The sequence below is a fragment of the Protopterus annectens genome, chromosome 16.part0 (genome assembly GCF_019279795.1).
Source record: "Protopterus annectens isolate FY-2018-M chromosome 16.part0, PAN1.0, whole genome shotgun sequence".
Taxonomy (NCBI): Eukaryota; Metazoa; Chordata; order Ceratodontiformes; family Protopteridae; genus Protopterus; species Protopterus annectens.
Window position 1 is genome coordinate 452,858,943 of NC_056750.1, and position 24,813 is coordinate 452,883,755.

At 43.1% G+C, this 24,813-nt stretch overlaps 1 protein-coding gene across 2 annotated transcripts in view; it reads right to left on the reverse strand.

The window, feature by feature from the left end:
* The window catches only part of RABGAP1 (RAB GTPase activating protein 1), a 4,144,188-nt gene that overhangs the window by 1,584,363 nt on the left and 2,535,012 nt on the right, over positions 1 to 24,813 (reverse strand). For both annotated transcript variants that reach the window (XM_044058459.1, XM_044058460.1), the window contains one exon: positions 3,562 to 3,636. In XM_044058459.1, coding sequence (XP_043914394.1) covers positions 3,562 to 3,636 — 75 coding nt within the window. The remainder of the gene's footprint in view (positions 1 to 3,561; positions 3,637 to 24,813) is intronic.

The window sequence follows — 24,813 nt, forward strand, 5'->3', positions numbered from 1 at the left end:
CTACCCTGGTGGCGACATGGATTAAGTGTTGGACTAAAGTTGCAAATGGTCTTCTGGGTTCTAATCTAGGGGATGTAAACTTTTAAAGAGTTGCGTGGTGGGTTAATGCAGTGTGCTGGGCTCAGGTCTGAAACATGGCAAAGGTGTTTATTTTAGGTGTTCCACCGGTGTCCCTCACTGATGAGTGCGACAGGTATTGGACTGAGGTTTCTTTTTGGGGACAAACTCTTGGCTAGGCTTGTAAGGGCCCTAGTGCCATTAGCCTAGTAACCTCCCATGATCCTATACTCTGAGAGCAGTCAGAAATATAACCAACTTTAGCAAACATAAATTAAACAACCTACTACTAAAAATCAAAAGTACACCCTCAAACTGCTACCACTTAATGATGATGTACAGCATTTCAATACCACATTACTACACAAACTCAATATCCTGACCCCCACATGTCTAAAAAGATCCAAAAAGAAAACAGTCCCATGGCTTACTAAAGACTGTAAAGGCCTGATGAAACAGAGAGACATAGTCTGGGACATCTGGAAACTTAACAAAACAGAACAAAATCTCATCTTCTTCAAAAAATAAATAACAATGTTATAAAAATAGTAAATAAAACTAAGAAAACCTATTACTCACTTCAACTCCAACACAAAAGCAACCCCAAGAAATTCTGGCACTCAGTGTCATCCTTACTCAACCGAGGCACCAATAAAGTACAGTCCCCATCATCAGATACTCCACCATCCCAGATAGCCAAAAACTTCTTAAAATAGCAGACCTATTAACCAATACTCCCAGCACTCAATCCACCCACCCAGCCACCAATACAAAAACAAGCAACATCTCATCATCTAGCTCCAACCCTGCCATAAACAACCCACTTAATCTACACAGTGATAACCAAACCTCTTTTTCATTTTAGCCCGTACCGACAGCAACCATAAAGAGACTACCATTAAAAGTAAAACCCTGCTCCACCTCAGCAGATAATCTCCCACCACGATATCTTAAACTTGCTGTCAATTCAGCTGCACACCCAATTAGTATCCTAATAAGTAGATCTCGGTCTGAATCCCTAGTGCCATCCATACAGAAATTAGGACATTACCCACATCTACAAAGGAGGGAACCCCACTGAAATTGCCAATTTCCGACCCATATATCCATCCTAATACCTATATTCAAAATTCTCTAAAGATGTGTTCACCAACAGCTAATGCAATACCTTCTGCAACATAATCTATTAACTCGAACTCAACATGGATTCTGACCTGGCCATAGCACATCTACAGCTTTAATATCTTTTACAGATCCTGTGAATAGGGCCAGAGACACAGGTCACCAAGTATCCTCAGTATTCCTTGACCTCTCCAAAGCCTTTGACATGGTTTCACACCCCTTACTCCTCAACACACTCTCTAACCTAAGCTTTTCCAATACCACGCTACAATGGGTTTCATAGTTACCTCAAAGATCAAAAACAAGCAGTTAAATGGTCACAAAAAACTCTCACCCTTTCTCCATAACCCTACAGGAGCCTCTCAAGGCTTCATCCTTATAGTCACAAATAACTTATGCACTTCCTCTCCACCTGGAACCTTTATTAAATATGCAGATGACTCTACAATCATCTATAACTCTCCCACACTCCCTGAACTACTTTCCAACGCTCAAAGTTTTTCACTGCTGGTGAACCCTGGCTCAAAAATGCTCAATTCTTTCTTAATCCCCAGAAAACTAAATTGGTATTCTTTTACCCCTAAAACAGCTCCCCTATCATTGATCAATGTAAATAGACTCAGCTAACACGGTCATTGAAATAATACAGGAGACAAAACTACTGGGAGTTATTAGTGTCAATAAACTTTGACCCCTACATGCAGCAAAACATAAAAAAAATCATCAGAAACACTTCCTAACCCCTGCTACTAAAGTTACCTTGGCTAAAATTGTGTTGTCGTCCTCCCTTCTCTACAGTGCCAGTATTCTAACCAATCTCCAAACCTTTACCGTCTAAAACTGAACAAGACTATAATAAACTAGCAAAGTTTGCAAAAATTTCCAAATATCGCACACATCACTGTAAATCTCTACGTGAACTAAATTGGCTTGAACTTGCCAACCAACTTGCTTACATTCAATTATCTACCCTGCACAACTTAATTTTCAAGTCCACTGCTTGCCCTGCACTAGGCAAACTAGTCGAACCCTACACATCTAACAGATCCCTACGATCAGAGGGCAAACACTTGCTTACAATCACTAAACCTTCAAAAAGACACCGACACAGTCTCATATTCTGTCTCCAAACTATGGAATTTACAACCCTAGCTATCAGATCAATCCCAAGAATAAAAATTGTTTCAAGGCCTCTTTAAGAGACTCAATAATACATGGTTCTGCACCTGTACAACTCCAGGTTAAACCCACCTCCACCTCTACCCTACAGACTAACCCTCTTCTTTCTTCTGTCCCTCTCACTCTTACACAGTTTGCACTGCTTTTATCTCTCTCTAAACTCCTAACTAAACTGCACTGTCAAATGCAATCACCACTACATTCCCTAACTCAACCAAAGCAAAGTCTCCTGTACAATTTAGAAATTTTTAATTACAATGCTATTATTCCCCTTATTTTAACCAATGCTTGCATCTTGTAAATGGTAGAGTGAAATGCCTCCCATTTACTATGTAAACAGGTTGTTCTACTCCAACACAATGAGGAAGTAATTCTAACTCCCATCCACTATATGCTATTAACCTGTAATCATATTTAATTTGAACTCCTAAGAGCATAATGTTCAATGATGGACAGCCACTTGACAACACCCTTGTTACCTTGTCCAGTAACTTCACATGATCCTACCAGATGTTTATCCTAATGATATTCTATGCCACTGACTATTACTGCAATGTTTTAATGTCTGTTTTTATAATGTTTTAATTATCTATATGTGTAATATATACTGCAATTTTTCTACATCACTTGCATCTGGAGCTTTTCTCCCTGGGCCTCCAGTGAAAATGTGTTTTGCTGACCCAATCTGAATATCCCGGCAAACAAATGTCAAATAAATAAATTAAATTAAATTAGACTGAGCAAATTATATAGAAATAAATGAAATCTGTGGGAACAATGTTCAAAAGGTAGAAAAAGGCTTAAGCGAAGGCAGGAATTGAGTAATTTATGTAACGTTAGAGGGAAAATAACTGTTAAACATTTATGTATACTCCATGAAATTGACAACAAAATTTTGTTACTGTGGTTTACTTTCATTTCTGTTAATGTGTATGTACCTTCCTATCTTACACAGTGGGACAAGTGCACTGTGGGAAGTAGCTGTATCCTGTAAAACACAAAGTATGACAGATCTATAAGATCATTGTGGGATACATCAAATTAAAGCATTATATTAACCAGACTGAAACAGATACAGGTGTACTAGTACTGTACAGTTCAAAATAAAACAAAAATAGCTTTTTCAGTTTGTGTACAGACACTGTCATTGAGACTCATTTTACCATATGAATCAACTAATAATCAAAGAAGCAATATACTTACATGCAGCAAAAGAACAGCAGCAAGAAAAGACTGACCCTGGCAATAACCAATTTCTTCATCATACACAGAGTAGGCCTGCAAAAGAACATACAATTTAACTTTGAACATGCTTGAGATAACACTCAAGTTAACACTTACTACTGGGTACATTTTAAGGAATATAAAACATTGTCAGAACATTTAGAGAGAAAGAACATGACAGCTATTTGATAAAAAAAAAAAAACAATTTATTCACTACTGTATTCTGATATAACAGACTGTTCTTTACTCACACAACTAGCAAGATTAAATAGAAGTTCTACAACACTTAGCATTACATACTGATGTCAGAACTTAAATTATTCTGTTAAAATTCTTCTGTTAAAACATAAAATTAATAAATAAGGGCATGTTAAAAAGATTGGCACTACTGCATTAATCAAAATGGAGAAGCAGATTTGTATGAAGTGCAAAACCAACCACAAAGCACAAGACTTAGGCAATGTAGAGCGAAAGCATACTATCACAGAACTAGCCATACTGCAGAAGATTTAAGAAAGGTCTAGATACTGCTTAGAGAACATAAGCAATAAAAAAATGGTAGAAAAACACTTATTGTGCTATCAAACCTCTAAGGGAGGCTAAGTAAGCTACTTATATAAGTCACGGAAACAAACCAGACAATGAAAACCTAGGCAAGGGTCTTTCACAAACAGTGACTTGGACCGTGCTGTACTGAACTAATCCTTGAAAAGGCACATAGACTAGGATCTTCTGGTGAAGGTAATAGCTTGGGTAAGAAGTTCAATAATTTAAATGGCCCAGTAGAAAAAGACTTTGCTGAAGGTTCCTTAGTAGTAGTAGTACTCTGGTTAGACCAAAAATAAGACACAAGTCACCATCCAAATCCAAGTTATATCTACTCAACACATCTGACTCTTATTGTGAGGCAAGTAATAAAGAGTATGTTAGCCTGTTCTGCCTGCTGTTTTGGCATCTTCCAGTAGCGTGCCCTTCATTTTTAACATTCTTATGATACTATCGAAAGTATCACAGCTTGGATATGTTGCATGCAGCTGAAGAGCTTCAAGACAGTTCTACCAAGAATGGTTAAACCAAAAACACTGGCAGCCCAAAGAAACAAAATGAAGGAATGACTATGGCATAAAATAATTTTAATCAATGCTTTCGTCAAAAAAGATTTCTTCAGAAAGCCAAGTACATCTCATGAAGGTAATACTGGGGAAGGAATTGGAAAGATTTGAGGCAAACTTCCACCACTTTTGTCTTTAACTGTTTCGTTACTTGCCTCACAATAAGAGTCAGATGAGTTGAGTAGATATACCTTGGAGTTGGCTGGTGACTCATGGCTTTTTTTGGTTTTATTGGTGAATTTTGGCACAAGTGTTCTCTGTTTACTTCGTTTTTATAGTACTCTGGTTAGGCTAAGGTCAGGCACACAAAAAAAGAATTAAGTGATTGAGAAGATGGATTTGGGAACGGAGTGAGAGAATAGTTACACCACACAATGTTACAGACCCAAGTAAAACAAGCAAATACTGCCTTTACAGAAATATGGAAAACAATGAGGGGATATTCAGGAACATATAATGTAGTGTATTATGAGAAATACTACATGGAGTGAGGATATGCAAGGATGGGGTGATTAAGAGACATGAGTAACTTGACCACAACAAGGAGAAATAAAGCAGTATGCATCACATGCAAATAACCACATAAAGGCAAGTAATGAGCACTAACACGCTAATATGAGCCACTATGTATTCAAGTGAAATCAAAGATTGTGGCGAGATTTAGAAACCTAAAATTAGTGCAATGAGCTACTGCAAACAACTATTCTGAACATCATGTTTGACTGCACAGGACTACTGCTCCAACTAACAGGCTAGGAGCAGCATCTGCAGCAGCAAGTTAGTATGTATAAGGTGCACCTTTGGAACCAGCATCTCTGATGCTGAGTCACAGACTTCTGCACTGCAGAAGTGTGTGCCAGCAGCTGACATACCACCACTTGCATGATTGGGACACTATAGACTGTTACTGCATGGACAGAGAGACTGTATGGGATTTAGCAAACATTTGCCATCTTCACACTGAAATAAAGGGGACAAGTGAACTTCCTACATGGACACATCCTTCCTACAAGAACTTTCCAGTATTTAATAGACATGTTAACTATTTCACAGGCATTACCCTTATGAGTCTTACCTATCCATTGATATGATGCTGCAGCATGTGGAAGAGCATGTATGGTTTACACTGACAGCAGGAGCGAGACAGAGAGATAAGCACCACTATGTACGTATTCTAGTATATAGTCAATGTCCCTGAATTTTAGGGGCCACTGAATGCACCTATATTGCCATCAGCATCAAATGCTGGGTAGTGTAGACTCCCTTAATCCTGAAGACCACTAATTGCACCCAGACTGCTGAGGCTCCACTTCCTCCATACGGCATTCCTATATCAATATGTACTACACACAGCATACAATATATAATGTGTGTCTGCACCATGCAAGCAGTTCCCATGACTCCCATATGTGGCATGTGTGTGACCTATAACAGCAGTCATAACGGTAACTTCCCATAATCGTCTAGTTGGAAGGTGTGCACACTGCCACCTACAGAGACCACAAGTCTGGTCTCAATGATATAGGTAGCAGAACACCCTTAATGATGTATACTGTTATGTGCTAGATAAATCTTAGGACCCTGGCTGATAAACTCCATCCACAGCTCCCACACCATAGCAGAGATGATGTGAGAGAGAATGAAAGGAAAGTTCAACCTCTGTTTTTCCGACTGACTGCAGCACGAGAAAGACTTTGCTAAAAGCCATTTTCACCAAACAGTAACTGGTGTCCTATCACCACTGTTGTGTGGCTGTGGAGCTGGTGTGTGTGTCTTTGTGTGTATACATTCATCTCTCTCTCACCATATATTAATATGTCTGTACATGAGTGTGTGTATATGTGTGTATATATATATATATATATATATATATATATATATATATATATACACACACACACACACACATATATATGCGTGTGTGTGTATATATATATATATATATATATATATATATGGTTTACTACTATTTCCCTGAATCACACTTGGTCAAATCCAACTTACATGATGTCCAAAAACCAAATAAGGAAAATTCCAAACACCAACATTTCTGACTGACAAATCAAACCCCATTCCTGACCCATGTTAAAGCTTGTTCCTAGGTTCAGAGCGGTATGGAGTTTCCAGGCTCTGTGTTTTCCTTGGGTATAGTAGAATTTGGCAGTTCGATTTTTTTGTTAAAGTTCGTCGAATATACACTGACTCGACCGAGTGTGAATCAGGGGAAATCCACTTGGGGGGAGTTTGCAGGATTAGTATACCATGTGACCCTACAGTGTAAAATCTGAAGGCATCCTGTCCAAGTAACATCATGCCTCATTAGCAATATGAACAAGAACCTTGTTGTGGCTCATCCAGTGTGGCATCCTAGTCGTATGTTGGCATCTGGGACTCCAGGAACAGGCACAGGTAAGATGCTGTTCATGGTAGGGCTACAAGGGAGTATGACCGTCTAAATTATGAAACCATGATTAGCACTCCAGTGGGAGGTGCCTAATGTGGAGCCAAAGTCAGTGCAAGCCACAGCCATGGGAATTTGTACAGCTAAATGTAGAGGCAGCAATAAGACAGTGTAGAGAATGAAATTATATCAGAATGGTACGTGCACAGTCTGTACAATGCCCATCCATCCCTTAATACGAGTACTGCAGCCAGTAGCTTGGATGTTCACGGATGCAACCTGAGTCGCTACTGCCCTTATCAGGTAGATCTGCTCCAGATCCATATATTCAGTGTCACTCTGTATGCATTACTCCAACCAAGTACCCTTGACAGGAAAATACAGCAGTCAATTGTTCTTTGATGCAAAAATCCAGGTTTAATTCACACAAGCAATTTCCAAGGTTTAAAATCAAAGTACAGAGGCACATAAATACCACTCACCAACTCAGTGTTTTCGTCTAGTTAAAAGAGACTTCATCAGATGCAGACTCATACCAAACTACACATATTTATATCAATTAATATTTAAATTATCCATTCAGCAACCCTGAATAAATAAATGTGATTAAAAAGCTTAAAACTCATGCCTTATCATTTGTAAAATAAAACGTTAAAAACACACTTAAAAGACTTGAACATTTTCATTCCAAATGTTAATAAAACTGCATATCAATAAATAATGAATAAATACAACTAAATATTCAACATCACACAGTATAACTTTGAAAAACATATAAAATTTAAAAGCTTGCATTTAAAATGGTGTGAACTTTTTAATATTTCTTTGTCAAACGCTCCCTCTAGTGACCTTTAGTGGGAATGCACACAAACAGGAAACTATTCCTTTTGCTATTCACAATTTAGCTGAACTCATTTCAAGTAGTGGGGCAATGGAAACATTATCATTTAAACCAGGGGGTGTCCCAGCATCTGCAGCGATTTGCCACTACAATTCCTTGTATTCAATTTTTTCTTTACACAATCTGCCCCTTGCTTCCTTTTTTATTTGCTCCACCACAAAAAATAAGAAATTCGCTCTATCACATACCTTAGTGAGCTTGGATAAAGCGTATCACATTTATGCTTGTAGACCCTTCTCCTTAACTTACGCTCAGTTTTTCCTATATAGAAGGATCTACACATTCCATGCAGGTAGCCAGGTACACTATTCCAGATAAGTCACAATTAATGTAGTCTTTCCCTACTTTCTATAAATACCTGATCAGTATTTGCTATATTTCCATACTGAGAGCAGCGACCACATTTATAGGTCCCTCTTCTTCTCCTATTCCCTTCCTTTTCCAGTCATTTTCTAAAAAAGTTAAGCAAATTTTTCTACACAATTTTGAGGGGTTCTCTGGACACTCCTTCCATGTCAGTAAAGTTAACAAACCTTTCCCATTCAGTTTTTATAACCTTTTTAGCTAAACTGCAGAAGGCGTTAAATTCCAATACTAATGCTTTTCCAAAGTTTTTCTCAGTGGCACCCGTGCATGTATCAACTTCATTAGTATTCTCTCCTAGTATGGGCTTAAATTTTCTTTTTCTGCCCTCATTTATTTCTGCCTTCATAGGTTCATAGGTAGGTACTAGGCTATTGGCCCAAGGGCCTATGTAAGCCTAGCCAGCATGGTACCATAGCTTACGCCACCCAAGAAAGTTATTTTCCTGTGCCACTGTCCAGCAGAGACACAGAAGTAGTCCCCAGGGAGTATTTCCTAATTCCCATCCACTCATCAAGATTTTTCTTGAAGAGTGCTAATAAAGAACTTTGCTTGACATAGATGGGTAGCTTGTTCCAGACTATAGGAAGTCTCTGGGACAGGAATCTATCCATCCAGCGTGTCCTGTTTATTGTGGTGACAAGGTTTAGGTCACTAGAGCGTGTAGCTTGGAGGGATTGGGATTTCTTTAGATGTAGCATGTCCAACAGCTCTGCGTTTGACATAGCTTTATATGTTAGGCAGAGATCACCTCGGAGTAGGCGATATGCTACGGACTAAAGCTGGAGTTTTTTGAGGTGATCAGTGTAGGGCATTTGTTTGAGGCCAGTAATCCTCTTTGTGAGGTACTTCTGTCGCCTTTCCAGCTGCTGCAGATGTCTTGTGAGGTACATTCCAAAAGGGGCGTTGTACTCTATAATGGGTCTAATGAGTGATGAGTAGAGGGGAACAATGACCTTTTTTTTCCTGGATGAGAACCCTTTTATGATGATGTGTGCCACACAGAAGGACTTCCTGACTACTGTGGCGATGTGACTATCAAAGGAGAGACTACTGTCCACCTGGGTCCCAAGGTCTCATCACGCATTCGGTGTTAAGTAGATTACTGCCTATGTGGTAGTTCATGGGTACAGAGTTTTTACCAAAGGGGATGACACTGCACTTTTTGCCATTAAGCTTGAGGCCATGGCTCTGACACCAGGCATCTGTCTCAGTGAGGCCCTTCTGTAGGATGTCCACATCATTTGGGGACTTGACTATGGCTCCTAGTTTGCAGTCATCTGTGAACTTCGTCAGCCAGAGGTCTTCTGTGTTAGCCTGTACTTCAGAAAAGTTCATAGGTTCATACTAGGCTATCTGCCCAAGGGCATTTATAAGCCTAGCCCAGAGTTTTGTGGCTTTCGCCACCCCTTTAGTTTGAAGGAAACTATGCCCATTATTTTGCTGTGCCTCTGTCAAGCAGTGACACTGAGGTAATCCCTGGGGTATATTTGCGATCTCCCATCCATTGGTCAAGATTTCTCTTGAACAAGGCCAGCGAGGTGCTCTGCCTCACATGTACCGAGATTTTGTTCCACAGCATAGGGAGTCTCTGGGTGATGAATCTGTCCCTCCAACACGTCCTATTAATAACCGTGTCCAGGTTTAAGTCTCCCGCCCTTGTAGTTTTGAGGGATCTAGATTTTTTGAGGTGAAGCATGTTCATCAGTTCTGGGTTGGACATGGCCTTGTATGTCAGGCACAGGTCACCTCTGAGCAAACGGTAAGCGACTGAATAGAGCTGGAGTTCCTTCAGTCAGGCAGCATAAGACATATTTTTGAGGCCCTTTATCCTTTTGGTGAGGAACTTTTGGGGCCTTTCCAGCTGCTGCAGGTGTTGGGTCAGATACATTCCGAATGGGGCATTGTACTCAATCATTGGTCTGATGAGTGATGAGTACAGGGGGACGATGACCTCCCTTGATCTAGATGTGAATCCCTTCATGATCAGGTGGGCAATGTAGAAGGTCTTCCTAACTACTTTGGCAACGTGAGTGTCAAACGAAAGGTTACTGTCAACCTGGGTCCCCAGATCCCTGATAACCTCTTCTGTGCTCAGTGGATTGCCACCTATATGGTAGCTAGGGGTAACCTTGTTTTTCCCGAGGGGTATGACTATGCATTTCTTGGCGTTTAACTTTAGGCCATGGCTCTGGCACCAGTTATCCGTGTCTATGAGACCCTTCTGAAGGATATCTGTGTCAGATGTATTCTCGACTATGGCGCCCAGTTTGCAGTCATCTGCAAATTTTGTCAGCCATAACCCTCCTGTGTTTGCTTGTACTTCTGAAAAGTAGATGCCGAACAAGAGTGGGCCCAGGACTGAGCCCTGTGGGACACCACTTGTGACAGGCTTTGAGTCTGACATGGCGCTAACAACTCTGACCCTGTGGGTTCTGTCACTTAGCCAGCTTGCAACCCATCTTGTGATGTATGGGTTTACATTTAAGCTGATGAGTTTTTCAATGATACCTGAGTGGGGTATTGTGTTGAAAGCCTTTGCCAGGTTGAGGTAGGCTGTGTAGACTGCCTTTCCCCTCATCAATGGCCTTGGTGACTGTTTCGAACTCGTCAACCAAGTTTAAAAGGCATGATCTGCCTTTGACAAAGCCAAACTGGGTTGGATCCAAAGTCTGCAAGTCCCCTATGTCTTTATTTATGAGTTCCATTAAGATCCTCTCCATAGCTTTGCACATCAGGCTTGTCAAGCTGATGGGACGGTAATTTCCAGGGTCGGTGGAGGCACCGCCTTTGTGAAGTGGGACCACAGTTGCCGTGCGCCACTCCTTGGGTACGTATCCTGAGGTGAGGCTAAGATTAAACAGCTGTCCTAACTGCGGGTTTAATTCCTCATTGAGTTCATGGAGCACACAGCCGGGGACACCATCTGGTCCCATGGATGCTGTGTTTTTTGCCTTGGAGAGAGCAGCTCTCACCTGAGCGTTAGAGATGTTTGGGGGGCTACAATCCTCTGGTATAGATATCTCTCCTTTTGGGAGTTTGCACTGAACCTGTCAGCCAGTATGTTGGCAATGTCTGTAGGTTCAGTGATTTTTACATCATTTTGAACTAATTCTGAGCATATCTGGGAGTTTCCTCCCAGGTTTCTAACATAGCTAAAGAAGGCCTTATGATTGTCTTTTGAGTCCTTAGCGATTTTTCTCTCAAAATTTGCCTTGGATGATTTTATGAGAGCTCTTAGTTTTTTTACTTATAATGATCAAAGGTGTCTTACCTTTTAAGGATTTTGCTCTATCTTGTAGTAGCTTCCTCCTTTTGTTGTAGAGCTTGTTTATGCCTGGGGTCCACCAGATTGGACGCTTGCCTTTGGTACAAAGAGTCTTTGTTTTGTCTGGGATTGCCTGGTCCATGCAGTCCTGTAGGTGCTGGTAGAAGGCATTTGTAAGTCATTCAGCGGTTTGAGTAATGTTTTCCGCCGGCTCGGGGGCCTTAAAAGAGACCACACTAGTCTTTAGAAGTGTGAAGTCGGCTTTTGAGAAGTTCTTCACTGTGGTCTTTTTTATCTCAGGTGGGGGCGGGATGAGGACCTCCAGTGAGATTAGTTTATGATCTGATCTCACCAGTGAGGGGTATACTTCCGGTGTTGAGCATTGTGACCCCATGTTCGTGATGATGAGATCAAGTATGTTTTCACCTCTTGTGGGGATGGTGACTAGTTGTTCCATGGCATTTGAGTTTATGAACTCTAGGAACCTTTGGGCTAGAGTGTTGGAGCTTGAGTAGTGATCCCAGTCTATATTAGGGTAGTTGAAGTCACCTAATATGATGGTGTTTGGAGATACATTTATCCCTCCAGTGTTTTCAGGAAAGCTATGTGAGGTTCCTGAGTTTGAGAGGGTGGCCTGTAACATGCTACAAATTGCAGAGCAGTCTTGCCTATGGTTAATTGCACCTGGATGGTCTCCGATGCATCGTGCGTTGCCACCAACCTTGAGGTGTGGGTGTCCTTGATGAATATGGACACCCCCCCTCCTTTCTTGGTGGTGTCCGGATTTTGGGGCGGAGCATCATATGAGGTAAAACCTGATAGTGCTGGGGTGCTCTCAGGAGCCTTGAACCAGGTTTCAGTCACAGCACAGACATCGATGTTCTCCATACTGAGAAGGGCCTCGAGTGCGTGCATCTTGAGGTTGAGACTTCTGGCATTGAGCAGCATTACCCTTAGTTTTTTTCCTTTTTGTGTTCTAGGGTGGTAGGTTTAGAATTTGAGCCTTGCCTAAAAAAGGCACTATGGGGGTGGCAAGAGCCTTTGCCAATATCCGGAAGCCCAGGGGTGACAGGTGCAAGCCGTCCCTTGCGAAGCAGCGTGGCTTGTCCAGCATGTCATCCCAGGCAGACAGACATTGGATCCCCTTTGAATGACACCAGAGTTTACGCCAATTATTAAAGCTGATCATCTTACCTCTGTATTGTGGCATCATTCTTGGTGAAGGTAGGATACTGCTCAAGGTCAGGGTCATACCTGCCTGGGCTACATAATCAGAGAGCTCCTCAATGTCTCTTTTCATGTAGTCCAAGGAGGTATGTCTCAGGTCGTTTACACCAGAGTGGACAATGACTGAGTCGTACTTGTACCTGCTGTTGAGAGACCTGAGTGCTTGCGTTATGTGGCGGATTCTAGCGCCCGACAGGCAGCTTACTGTGACCTTCTCCTTACTCAATCTGGTGAGCGGGACGTCAGTGTGTCTGCCTATGGAGTCACCAATGACGAGTGTGTCTGGCATTGTGTTTGGCCTTAAGGGCTGTGACTGTTTGGCACACTGACTATGTGGTCTATATGTGTTTCATGTGTTATGTCCTGAGGTGGCAGTTGTTTGGGTGTCTGCTTTGGTGGCCTCTGCTGTTTTGGTAGATTTTTGATCAGAGCCTCCGAGTATGAAGTAGATATCAAACAGGAGTGGTCCCAGGACGGAACCCTGTGGCACTCCACTTGTCACTGCCTTGAGGTCAGATTTGGAGTCTGCAACTTTTACAGTGTGGGTTCTGTCAGTGAGCTAGTTGGCAACCCATCTTGTGACATAGGGATTTATACCTCTTATCAACTCAATGGGATACCCCCTATTCAGAAAAAAAATGTTCTAATAATTCACTTTCATGCTGAAAATCCATTTCTGAAGAGGTCATTCTGCTTCCTTGTATGTACTGGCCTTTCACTATATTCCTTTTATAATGGGGCGGGTGGGCACTATTATAGTGTAGAAAAGAAATGCAGAATGTAGGCTTTCTATAGACCCTTGACTCAAATCTGCCCTGGCTCTTACATACGTCTATGTCAAGGTATTCAAGTTTCTCTGTGGAGCATTTGTGGGTAAATCTTAAAAAAATTAGTAGTGTTGTTTATGTAATACATGAATTCTTCCAACTTGTGCATAGTCGTAATCCATAAAATTACTATATCATCTAAAAATCTCCTATAAAACGTCCAGCACACCGCATATTATGAATAGCAAAAGGAAGTTTCCTGTTTGTGTGCACTCCCACTAAAGGTCACTAGAGAGAGCATTTGACAAAGAAATATTAAAAAAGTTCACATAACATTTTAAATTTTATGTCAAAATTGTATTGTGTGATGTTGAATATTTAGTTGAATTTATTTATTATTTATTGAAATGCAGTTTTATTAACATTTGGAATGAAAATGTTCAAGTCTTAAGTGTGTTTTTAACATTTTATTTTACAAATAAGGCATGCATTTTAAGCTTTTTTTAATCACATTTATTTATTCAGGGTTGCTGATTGGATAATTTAAATATTAATTATAGGTGTAGTTTGGTATGTGTTTGCATCTGATGAAGTCTGTTTAAACTAGATGAGAACGCTGAGTTGGTGAAGGGCGTTTATGTGTCTTTATGTGTTGTGATTTTAAACCTTGGAAGCTGCTTGTGTGCATTAAACTTGGATTTTTGCATCAAACTGACTGCTGTATTTTCCTGTCAAGCGTACTTGGTTGGAGTTTATAGTTTGCTTTTGTACTTTTGCTGGCTTTTACTTAGTTTATCTGTATGCATTACATTACGTCCTGTTGTCCCTGCTGTGGCTGCAATTCCTCAAACAAATCGCTCAACATTTCTGACCTAGTGTGAGTTGTGGCCCTCTGTGCATGCATCACTGACCTACACATCTGCTAACAGATGCCAAGAGATAAACCAGAAAGTACAGCTGTGTACACTTACCAGAAATGTAGATGTTCGAGTGTATTCACTGTTGCAGTCATCACACACGGGTTATCTGCCTGCAGGTAGCCCTCAGTCGGCCCGAATACCAGAGTCTTAGTATTTCTGCGTCGGATGCTGTCGTTCCAGGACTGACGTCAGGTCATCAGGGGTATAAAAACAGGCAGATGACACCATTACATCAGTTTTTCTTGCCCCAAATGTCAGGAGCCCCCCCCCCCTCCAAAAAAGGGAGCTAAGTTATGGTGGGGAAAACACCACCAGCAAAAACTAAATATCAATACCCCTGAAAGGGATGAGTAATAGCCAGAGAGGAGAGAGAGAGAAAAACTAGGGGACTGGAGGGAGTGAAACCAGGACGCAACAGTGAATACACTCGAACATCTACATTTATGGTAAGTGTACACAACTGTACTATGCCCTTCGTGTTTCACTGTTGTAGTCATTACACTTGGGTGGATTCCCAAAGCTGAAGAAGGGTGGAGGCAGTCAAGAAGAGTTAGGGCTGGCTAGTATGCCTTGCAGGACTGCTGTTGCAAAACCCGCCCTGGATTTGGAAAAGATAGGCAGGTGGTAATGTTTGGTGAAGGTGTGTACTGAACTCCAGGTAGCAGCTTCCAGGATGTCCCTGGTAGGGACTCCCCTGAGAAATGCTGCAGAGGTAAATGTTGCCCTAGTGGAATGTGTTCTGACCCCCTGAGGAGTTGGTTTCCGACGGTGCTTGTAGCAGAAATGGATACAGTGTGCTATCCATTTGGAAATTTTCTGTTTTGAAATGGCCTTGCCCTCTGCCCCTGACTAGTAACTGGTCAGATTGTCTGAAGGGCTTAGTCCTATCAAGGTAGAATCTGAGCTGTCTGTGCATGTCCAAGGAGTGCAGGATCCTTTCCCCTTTATGCTGAGGATTAGGGAAGAAAGTTGGCAAACGGATGGATTGGTTGAGAGCCACACTAGACACCACTTCAGGCATGAAGCAAGGGTTAGTCCTGAGGGGAAACCCTGTCAGCATGGAAAATAATGAAGGATTCCACAGCCATAAGTGCTTGTAGCTCAGACACTCTTCTAGCTGAAGTGATGGCCAGAAGCAAGGCTGTTTTCCAAGGGAGGAATTTTAAGTCTGCTGACGCAGCAGGTTCAAAGGGGGGGGGGAGCGTGAGCTTTTCCAGTACAAAGTTAAGGTCCCAAGCAGGGGTGGGTGCTCTCCTTGGTGGCTTTAAGTTGTTTGCCCCTCTCAGGAACTGTTTGATAAGAGGGTGCGAGAAGAGAGGTGGCTCAGTGTTGTAATGAACCGAAATGGCTGAGGCATGTACCTTAATGGAGGAGAAGGACACGCCTTTGTGAAGTAGATCTGCTAAGTAATACAGGATTAGAGGCAGGGAGGGCAGAGTTGTGTCCTCTCCTTTGATAGAATCCAGGAGAAGAACCTTTTCCACTTATCAGCATAGAATTTTCTTGTACTGGGTCTTCTGGCTTCAACAATGACGTCCAGCCCCTGCTTGCTTAGGGTTCTTGGGGGAAGAGTTCAAGGAATAAGCCAGGCTGCAAGATTTAGGGTTTGCAGTTGTGGATGCAAAATCAGTCTCTCCTGCTGAGAGAGCAGGGTTGGGTTCTGGTGTAGGTGCCAGGGTGGCACCGGTGACAGGCTGTGCAGGAGTGGGTACCAGTGCTGACATGGCCAGTCCGGGGCAATCAGAATTGTCCTTGGGCTGTCCTGTCTTATCTTGAGAGAAGGGGCAGAGGGGGAAAGGCATAGATTGAGAGATTTACCCACTGAAAAGATAGGGCTTCCACTTTCCAGGCCCTCATGTGAGAATTCCTGGTGCAGAATTTGCTGAGCTGGTGCTTGTAGGGGGAGGCAAAGAGATCCACTTCTGGGGTCCCCCATTTCTGAATCAGACGGTTGAACGTGCTGGGCTCTTATTGCCACTCGTGTGAGTCTAGGAGATTTCTGCTTAAGTCGTCTGCCAGTGAGTTTTGTTTGCCTGGCAGGAATTGAGCCTGCAGATGGACTTGCATGTCCAAGGCCGTGTGCCACAGGGCCATGGCTAACCTGCAGAGTGGGTTCCCCCCTGCTTGTTGATGTACCACACAACTGTGGTGTTGTCTGTTTTTTATTAGCAGTTGTCCTGGAAAGAGTAGGGATCTGAAAGCTGTCAGGGCATTCTGCCCAGATAGCATCTCTTTTTGGTTGATGTGCAAATGAATTTGACTTGGGCTTCAGTGGCCCTGAATGCAATTGCCGTCCATGTGTGCTCCCCAGGCATAGTCTGATGCATCTGTGGTTAGGGTCTGGGCGGCTTGGGGTTGAGAAAAGGGCAGCCCCTTGTTGTGGTAGCATGCTTCTGCCCATCAAAGGAACTCGGTTCTTAGATAGGGTATTGTTGAACATGCTCCATCTTAGCAAAACCAAATCTACTCGAGCTACACGCTCTAGGGATATAAACCTCAACACAACAATGAATAGAACATGCTGGAGGGATAGATTCCCTTCGCAGACACTTCCCTTAGTATAGAACAGGGTCCCAATCTACATAAGACAGAGCCCCTCACTATCACTCTTCAAGAGGAACCTTGGTGAGTGGATGGGTAACAGAAAGTTCACACCGGGGATCACACCAACAGCACTACTAGATAGGGGCCAAGGGTACTAGCTGCTAGTACAGGGGTCTAGGGAACTACTAAAGGGGCAGTGAATACCGCACAATGTGGCTGGGCTAATATATGCCTTCGGGCAGATAGCCCAGTACCAACCTATGACAGGAATGACTGTTTCCAGGTCCTGAGAATGTTGGCACCAAAGACTTTTAAGTATCACTGAAGTTTCCTCATATGCAGTCTTGCATATGGAATTAGTAGTATACATGAGGCCATGAACCCTAGGGCCTGCAGTATTTTTCTTGCAAATAGCTGGGTTCTGGTGGACATTTGTTTGAAATAGGCTGTCAGACAGACTTGTTTTTCTATAGTGAGGAATGCCATCTGGGGTGTTCTGTCCAAGCTTGCTCCCAGGAATACAATCTTTTGATTGGGTACCAGTTTTGATTTATTTTCATTGATGGTGTACCCCAAGGAAGTGAGAAGGTGTTTCACAAATGTCAGGTGCTGCAACAGCAATTCCTGACTGTCCACCTGAATCAGGCAGTCGTCCAAATACGGGAAAATTTGGATATTTCTCTGCCTGCAGTATGCAATGGCTGGAGCCAGGCATTTTGCGAAAACTCTGGGCGCACTAGATAAGCCAAAGGGAAGTGCAGAGAACTGATAATGCATAGAGCCTGCCCTGAAACGTAGATACTTCCTGCATGACTCCCTTATGGGGATGTGCAGATATGCCTCTTAAGTCTAGGGTGACTAATTAGGCATCCTTGGCTAGCAGTGGAAAAAGTTGTTGCAGGTTAAGCATTTTGAATTTTGGTACCACCAGGAAGATGGTAAGAATTGAAAGATCCAGGATTGGGCGCCAAGAGCCCTCTTTCCTGGGTACCAGGAAGAGTCAAGGAGTAGAATCCTTGACCCCTCTGTTCTACTGGAACACGCTGAATAGCTCTGACATTGAGCAGGGAAGCTACTTGGCTTTGAACCTCTGCCCACTGGTTTGGAGGAAGGTCTTGGAACCCGCTTGGGGTTGGCAGTGAATGGAAATAAAATTTCTACCCCTGGGATACAATGTTGAGGACTCACCGGTCCTGTGTGACGGACATCCAATTTTTTGCAGGAAGGGCAAGTTTTCCTGCTAGGGGCACAAGCAATTGGACAGGGCTGGGGAGTGGAGTAAAGAAGTAATTGTGAGTTTTTTCCATAAGGAGGTGGCTTACCACTCCCTGCTTTAGGGGTGGGGGCACTCCATTGCGTAGATCTCTGCATACCCTGAGACTGTAGTCTGGGTGGTCGGTTTCCCCTGGGTCTGGTTTGAGAAGGCCTGGAGGGGGCTGGAAAGGACCAGTGTTTGGAAGGGCAATGCCTACTGAATCTAGGGGGTTGCACTTATAAGAATTCTTTAACAGTCTGCATAGATTTAGCTTTTTCTTCCATCTTTTTAAGAACCTTCTGCTTTGGTGCCAAACAAAACTGTCCTTGTTCAAAGGAGCATCTAGTAACTTTGATTTGACATAGTCTGGCAAGGTCTGCTCCTTCAGCCAAGCATATCTTCTCAGTACAGATCCAGTGAATGCTGCCCGGCAAGATGCTTCTAGGGCGTCAAAACCACACTGCAAAGTATGCTTACTGACTTGGCTTGCAGAGTGCATAAGCTCCTGCAATTCTTTATTTTCTGCACAGTCTGTAAAGGTTGCCACTTTTTGTTTAATAAGTTCCATAATATGCTACTGGTACTTCAGCATGTGAAACTGACAATTCAATGCCCTAATAGCAAGAGTTGCAGAGGTATATACCTTCTTACTCCATTTGTCCAAAGCCCTGGAATTCCTGTCCGAAGGGGTGGGATTCTTGGCTGTAGTAGCCTTGATACCTTTATGCCCCTGGGAATGATCTCTGAGTCAGCAGTAGGATTCTTGAAAATAAATGGTGTGTGTCAGGTACTCTGTAGTACCTGTCTGGTTTCCTAGGGACAGGAGGTAAAGTATCAGGAGTAAGACTGGATTCCATAAAAAACATCATCATCATCATCCAGGACAGGGGGTATTGCTAAAGGCCTGTGCTGAGGGAACTACAGGAATTCTCTGAGTTTCTTTCTGGACTAAGGATAGTCTTGGCATCCCCAGTGGAAATGCTCTCTTACGGTATGCAAGGTTTCACCAAAAGAAAAATCCTCTGGAAGGGAGGCAGAGGGAATGGATTCCTCTACACCTGAATCCTCATAAGCAGATAAGGACATGTCTTCATAATCAGAAATCTCAGAGTCAACGGACTCCTGGTCTGTACAAGCTATGGGGGACTGGTCTCTTTTTCTATTAGCAGGGGAAGGCTGACTTCCCCTAATCAGTGTAAATAAGGTCTTCTGCCATTCTAAGGATTTGTTTTTGTGGCATAGGAGTAGGTGCATGCGCTTTGATCAGTTTTCTAGGCATAGTGCGTACTCTGGACCTAAGAAACTCGGTAGTTTTGGTTAAAAAAGTCGTTGGGTTGAGTCAAACATCAGTTGAGTGAAGAATGCCTCAGAAGCCGGTGCCTGCACAGCGGCTACGGACCCATCCAAGGTAGATACATTCGAAGGTTCCATACTCGAAGAAGAGTCTCGTGGCATACTGGACTCCGAATGGGTCTCAGTAGAGGCCTGCGAATCCACTGAAGCGGGCATCAGGGGCTGTGAAAGCGTCTCACTGAGTACCAGCGAACTGACGACTAGCTTAACGGATGTGTTGTCGGCAGCTTTGGACCTATACAGTCTGTCTCCGTCTTTATCCTTACTTTTTTTGGAATATCGGTAGTCAGATGGCTTACCGAAGGTGTTTCAGAATACGGAGAGTGAGAGCAAAAGAATTTAGCGACAAAGAAAGTCCGACGACGAATGGTTCGGGCATTAAACAAGGCACAAAACCAACAGCGAGGTACGTCGTGGTCTGGGCCTAAACAGGTGATGCAGTAAGAATGAAGATCTCTGTGAGGTATTAGCTTTCCACAGGCAAGACAATTAACTTTTTCTGACATCAGTTAGAGCAAGAAAAAAGGATACCCAATGGGGTACTTAGCTTTAGAAGACTTCAGTATTATTCAATTTGTAAACGAAAATTCAGGTAGTGGCCGACCGGCACTTGCGAACTGCTTCTGCTTCAGGCTCCTCGGCAAGAAAGACTGATGTAATGGTACTGGTTGCCTGTTTTTATACCCCTGACGACCTGCCGTCAGTCCTGGAGCGACAGCATCCGACGCAGAAATACTACATCTCAGGTATTCTGGCCGACTGAGGGCTACCTGCAGGCAGATAACCCAAGTGTGATGACTGTAACAGTAAAACACTAAGAATATCTGGGAACATCCTGAATTCATGGCATAAATGCCCATCTACTCACCTCAGGGTGAGTGTGGCCTTTTAATGCAGCCTGTTGTGACACCTGTGAAGCAGGGGTGACCTGACACAGACTGGATGACTGCTGAACCAAAGTAATGCCAGAGGTTCATAATACCCCCCCCCCCACTCATCTGTGGATGACATGAGTATGCCCACCGCTGTTAGCACTGCTGACACTAAGACTGTCACCTGATTCTGCTTCGTGCACAGTACAATCACTGCAGACACCAGAGAGCTGCTGATATCAGTCATATCCTGACCAGTGTGAATCTTGTTAATGCAAACAGATAACGTACCTGTGGTAATGCTAGATCTAGTTGCGATTCTCATCCCCATGTATCACAGAGACTGCTAAATGCCAATTGAATACATAGCCTATGATCACACACCTCAAACTTTAAGCACAAGAAATCAGGAAAGTCAAAAACATGGAGGGGACAAAGGCTCAAAATCAAGGACAGATTTTAAATACTGCTCTTACAAACTTAGAAATTTACTAGGATAATAGATTTGTGATAGCATTCCATTTTCTAAAGGATATGAAGTATTTTAACTTAAATGTATGTTATTGTTTACTGACTACAATCTTCAATGATTAGCCACAAAGCCACTATTTTCTGAGGAATAAACCAAAAATAGTTAAAATTTTGGAAAGTTGAGAAGTATGGGGCACACATGTACTTCATGCTTTAGGCTGTTGCAAACCCCACTCACAGTTGTAAGTCGCTCTCTACTCATGACAAATGCTAACACTATTTTCTTTTCCCTACAGAAACTTGGGCAGTCGTCACCAATCCAGCTCCAGCATGCAAGTCAACAAAAGGTATGAGAGATCTCACACTTTCCCTGATGAGGGATACTAGGAATTCCTCCATCTCCATGAGATGCCTCTCCACTTGTAGTCCATATTTAGTGGTCACCTAGTTTCTGGCAATTTCCTGTACCTCAGTCTTTGCGTGCAGTAACATACTAGTGATCCTGCAAGGCACCTATACTACTGTCCTATGAAAGTCATCCACTGCACTGACACCCTGCATTAGACACTGTCACACACAGTCCTGGAAAGTCTTGTCTGCTTTACTCTTCTCGCGCAATGTGCACTGGGCCTTTAGTAGCAACCTCACCTCCTTAGTCAAACCTAACCAACCACTGCTGTTCTACCAGTCTCATGACAAGATGTGTACACGTGTATGTATGCATAAAGTACAGTTTTGTACCTACCATAAATGTAGATGTTCGAGTGTAAACACTGCTGCAGTCATTACACTTGGGGTTATCCTGCCATCAGGTGGTCCCGCAGTCGGCCAGAGTTCCAAAGTCTTGGTCCGGCATCGGTTGCTGTCGCCTCCTCCCCGGCGTCAGTGCGACAGGGGTATATAAGATGCAGCCAACGCCATTTTCTTCAGTTTTTCTTGCCCCAGATGTCAGGTGCCCCCAGAAGGAAGGCAAAATATAAACTTATGTAGTCATGCAATATAGAATAAACAAAAAACAGTAGCTTGCAAGCAAATACACCATAAAAGAATACCCCAAATAAGTTGCATGAGAAGGTGTTTGTCATAAGGCCTGTCCTAAGAGGGGATGGAGGGAGGGAAACCTGGACTGCAGCTGTATGAGCACTCGAACATATACATTTATGGTAGGTACAAAACTGGACTATGTTCATCGTGCATACAGCTGCAGTCATAACAGATGGGTAGAATCCCAAAGCTAAGTAGGGGTGGCAGGTACTAAGTGGAACTAGGAGGAGCCAGGATGCCCTGCAAGACAGCTGTTGCAAATCCTGCTCTAGATTTTGAGTAAAGTGGAAGGTGATAGTGTTTGGAGAAAGTGTGCACTGAACTCCAAGTGGCTGCTTCCAAAATGTCCTTGGTAGGGACCCCCCTGAGGAAAGCTGCAGAGGTAGCTGTGGCCCTTGTGGAGTGGGACCTGATGCTTGAAGGCACAGCTTTTCCATGAAATGAGTAACAAAAGCGTATGCAGTGGGCTATCCATTTTGAGATAGTTTGTTTGGAGATAGCCTTTCCTTGAGCACCTGTAGCATAGGACACAAAGAGTTGCTCGGATTTCCTGAATGGCTTTGTCCTGTCCAAATAATAACGTAGTTGTCTGTGAATGTCCAAGGAATGCAGTAGTCTTTCCCCTTTGTTTTGTGGGTTAGGGTAAAAGGTAGGTAAGTGGATAGTCTGATTCAAGGCTACATTGGATACTACCTTTGGCATAAAGGTAGGGTTGGTTCGTAAGAAAACTCTGTCCTGATGGAAAATGATGAAAGGTTGCACAGCCATGAGGGCCTGTAGTTCCGAAACCCTGCGTGCTGAGGTGATAGCCAGAAGGAAGGCTGTTTTCCATGACAAATATTGTAGTTCTGTTGAAGCAGCTGGCTCAAATGGAGGAAGGGTCAGTTTTTCCAATATGAAGTTGAGGTCCCAAGCAGGGACTGGTGGTTTCCTTGGGGGTTTTATATTCTTAGCCCCTCTGAGGAACTGTCTTAAGAGAAGATGAGAGAATAAAGGAGGATCCGTGTTGTATTGTGCAGAAATGGCTGAAGCATGGATTTTGATGGAGGAGAAGGAAAGTCCATTGTTTAACATCTCATCTAGGTACTGTAATATTTGAGGTATATTTATTACCCACGGATTCTGGCCCTTTTTCTGATTCCAGGCACAAAACCGCTTCCATTTGGCGGCGTAGGCTTTTCTAGTAGAAGGTCTTCTGGCATCCAAGATGACATCCTGCACCTCCTTGGAGAGGAGGGTCTGTTGTGAAATCAAGGGATTCTCCATGCGGCTAGATTTAGGGTTTTGAGCAGGCTGTGAAGAGTTTTGAAGTTGTGCTGGGACAACAGAAGAGGCACTAGAGGTAGGATCCATGGTGGGGAATGTGTCAGGCTCTTCAGGAGTGGATACCAGTGTTGTCTTGGCCAGTCTGGAGCAATAAGAATAATTTTCGGCCTCTCTGCTCTGGCTTTTAATAGAACTTTGGGCAGCAGAGGGAGAGGAGGAAAGGCATAGATTGTCAATGTTGTCCAATTGAAGGAAAGTGCGTCCACTTTCCAGGCCTGTGGACGATAGGTGCTTGTGCAAAATTTTTTCAGTTGGTAATTTCTGTGGGTAGCAAAGAGATCTATGTCTGGCTGTCCCCATGCCTGAGTTATCTTTGCGAAAGCTTGAGGATGCAACTTCCATTCGTGTGGATCTGTCATATTTCTGCTTAGGCTGTCTGCCAGTGTGTTTTCCTTCCCTGGCAGGAATTGTGCCTGAAGTTGGATTTGCAATTCCAGAGCTGTGTTCCAAAGGGTCATGGCTAGTCTACACAGGGGGTATGAATGAGTTCCCCCGTTTGTTTATGTACCACATCACTGTGGTGCTGTCTGTCCTTATCAATAGCTGGCCTGGATGCAGTAGGTCTTTGAAGACCATAATAGCATTTTGCACTGCTAGCATTTCCTTTTGGTTGATGTGTAGGTGCTTCTCTTTTTGGGACCATTTTCCCTGAATGCACTGATCTTTCATGTGTGCCCCCCAGGCGTAGTCCGAGGCGTCTGTTGTGATGATTTGATTTGCTTGAGGTATGCAGAAAGGGAGACCTTTGTTTCTTTGGCATGCTTGAGCCCACCAAAGAAATTCCTTTTTTGAAGACATGGAATAAGTGGTATAATGGTTTCCAAACTGTGGCTGTGTTGAGACCATAAGTTTTTTAGGTACCACTGAAGCTTCCTCATATGCAGCTTTGCACATGGGATCAGCAGGATGCAAGATGCCATGAATCCCAGAGCCTGCAGGACTTTCCTTGCATTCAGCCTGGTGAAGGTTGCCATTTTGCTGAAGTATTGAGATAGTTGCCCTTGTTTGTCTGGCGTGAGGTAGGCCATCTGGGTGTTTGTATTCAAGCTGGCACCCAGGAAAATTATTGTTTGAATAATTAGAATTAGTTTTGATTTCTTTTTGTTGACTGTGTATCCCAGAAAGTTCAACAGTCTTATTACAAACGTCAGGTGTTTCATAAGTATGTCCTTGCTGTCCCCTTGAATTAGGCAGTCGTCCAGATATGGGTATATTTGTATTCCTTGAAGTCTGCAGAAGGCAATTACTGATGCCAGGCATTTCGTAAACACTCTGGGTGCAGTAGATAAGCCAAAGGGCAATGCAGAGAATTGATAATGGGTTGAACCTGCAAGAAATCTAAGGTATCTTCTGCAATCTTGTCTGATAGGGACATGCAGGTATGCCTCCTTGAGGTCCAATGTTAC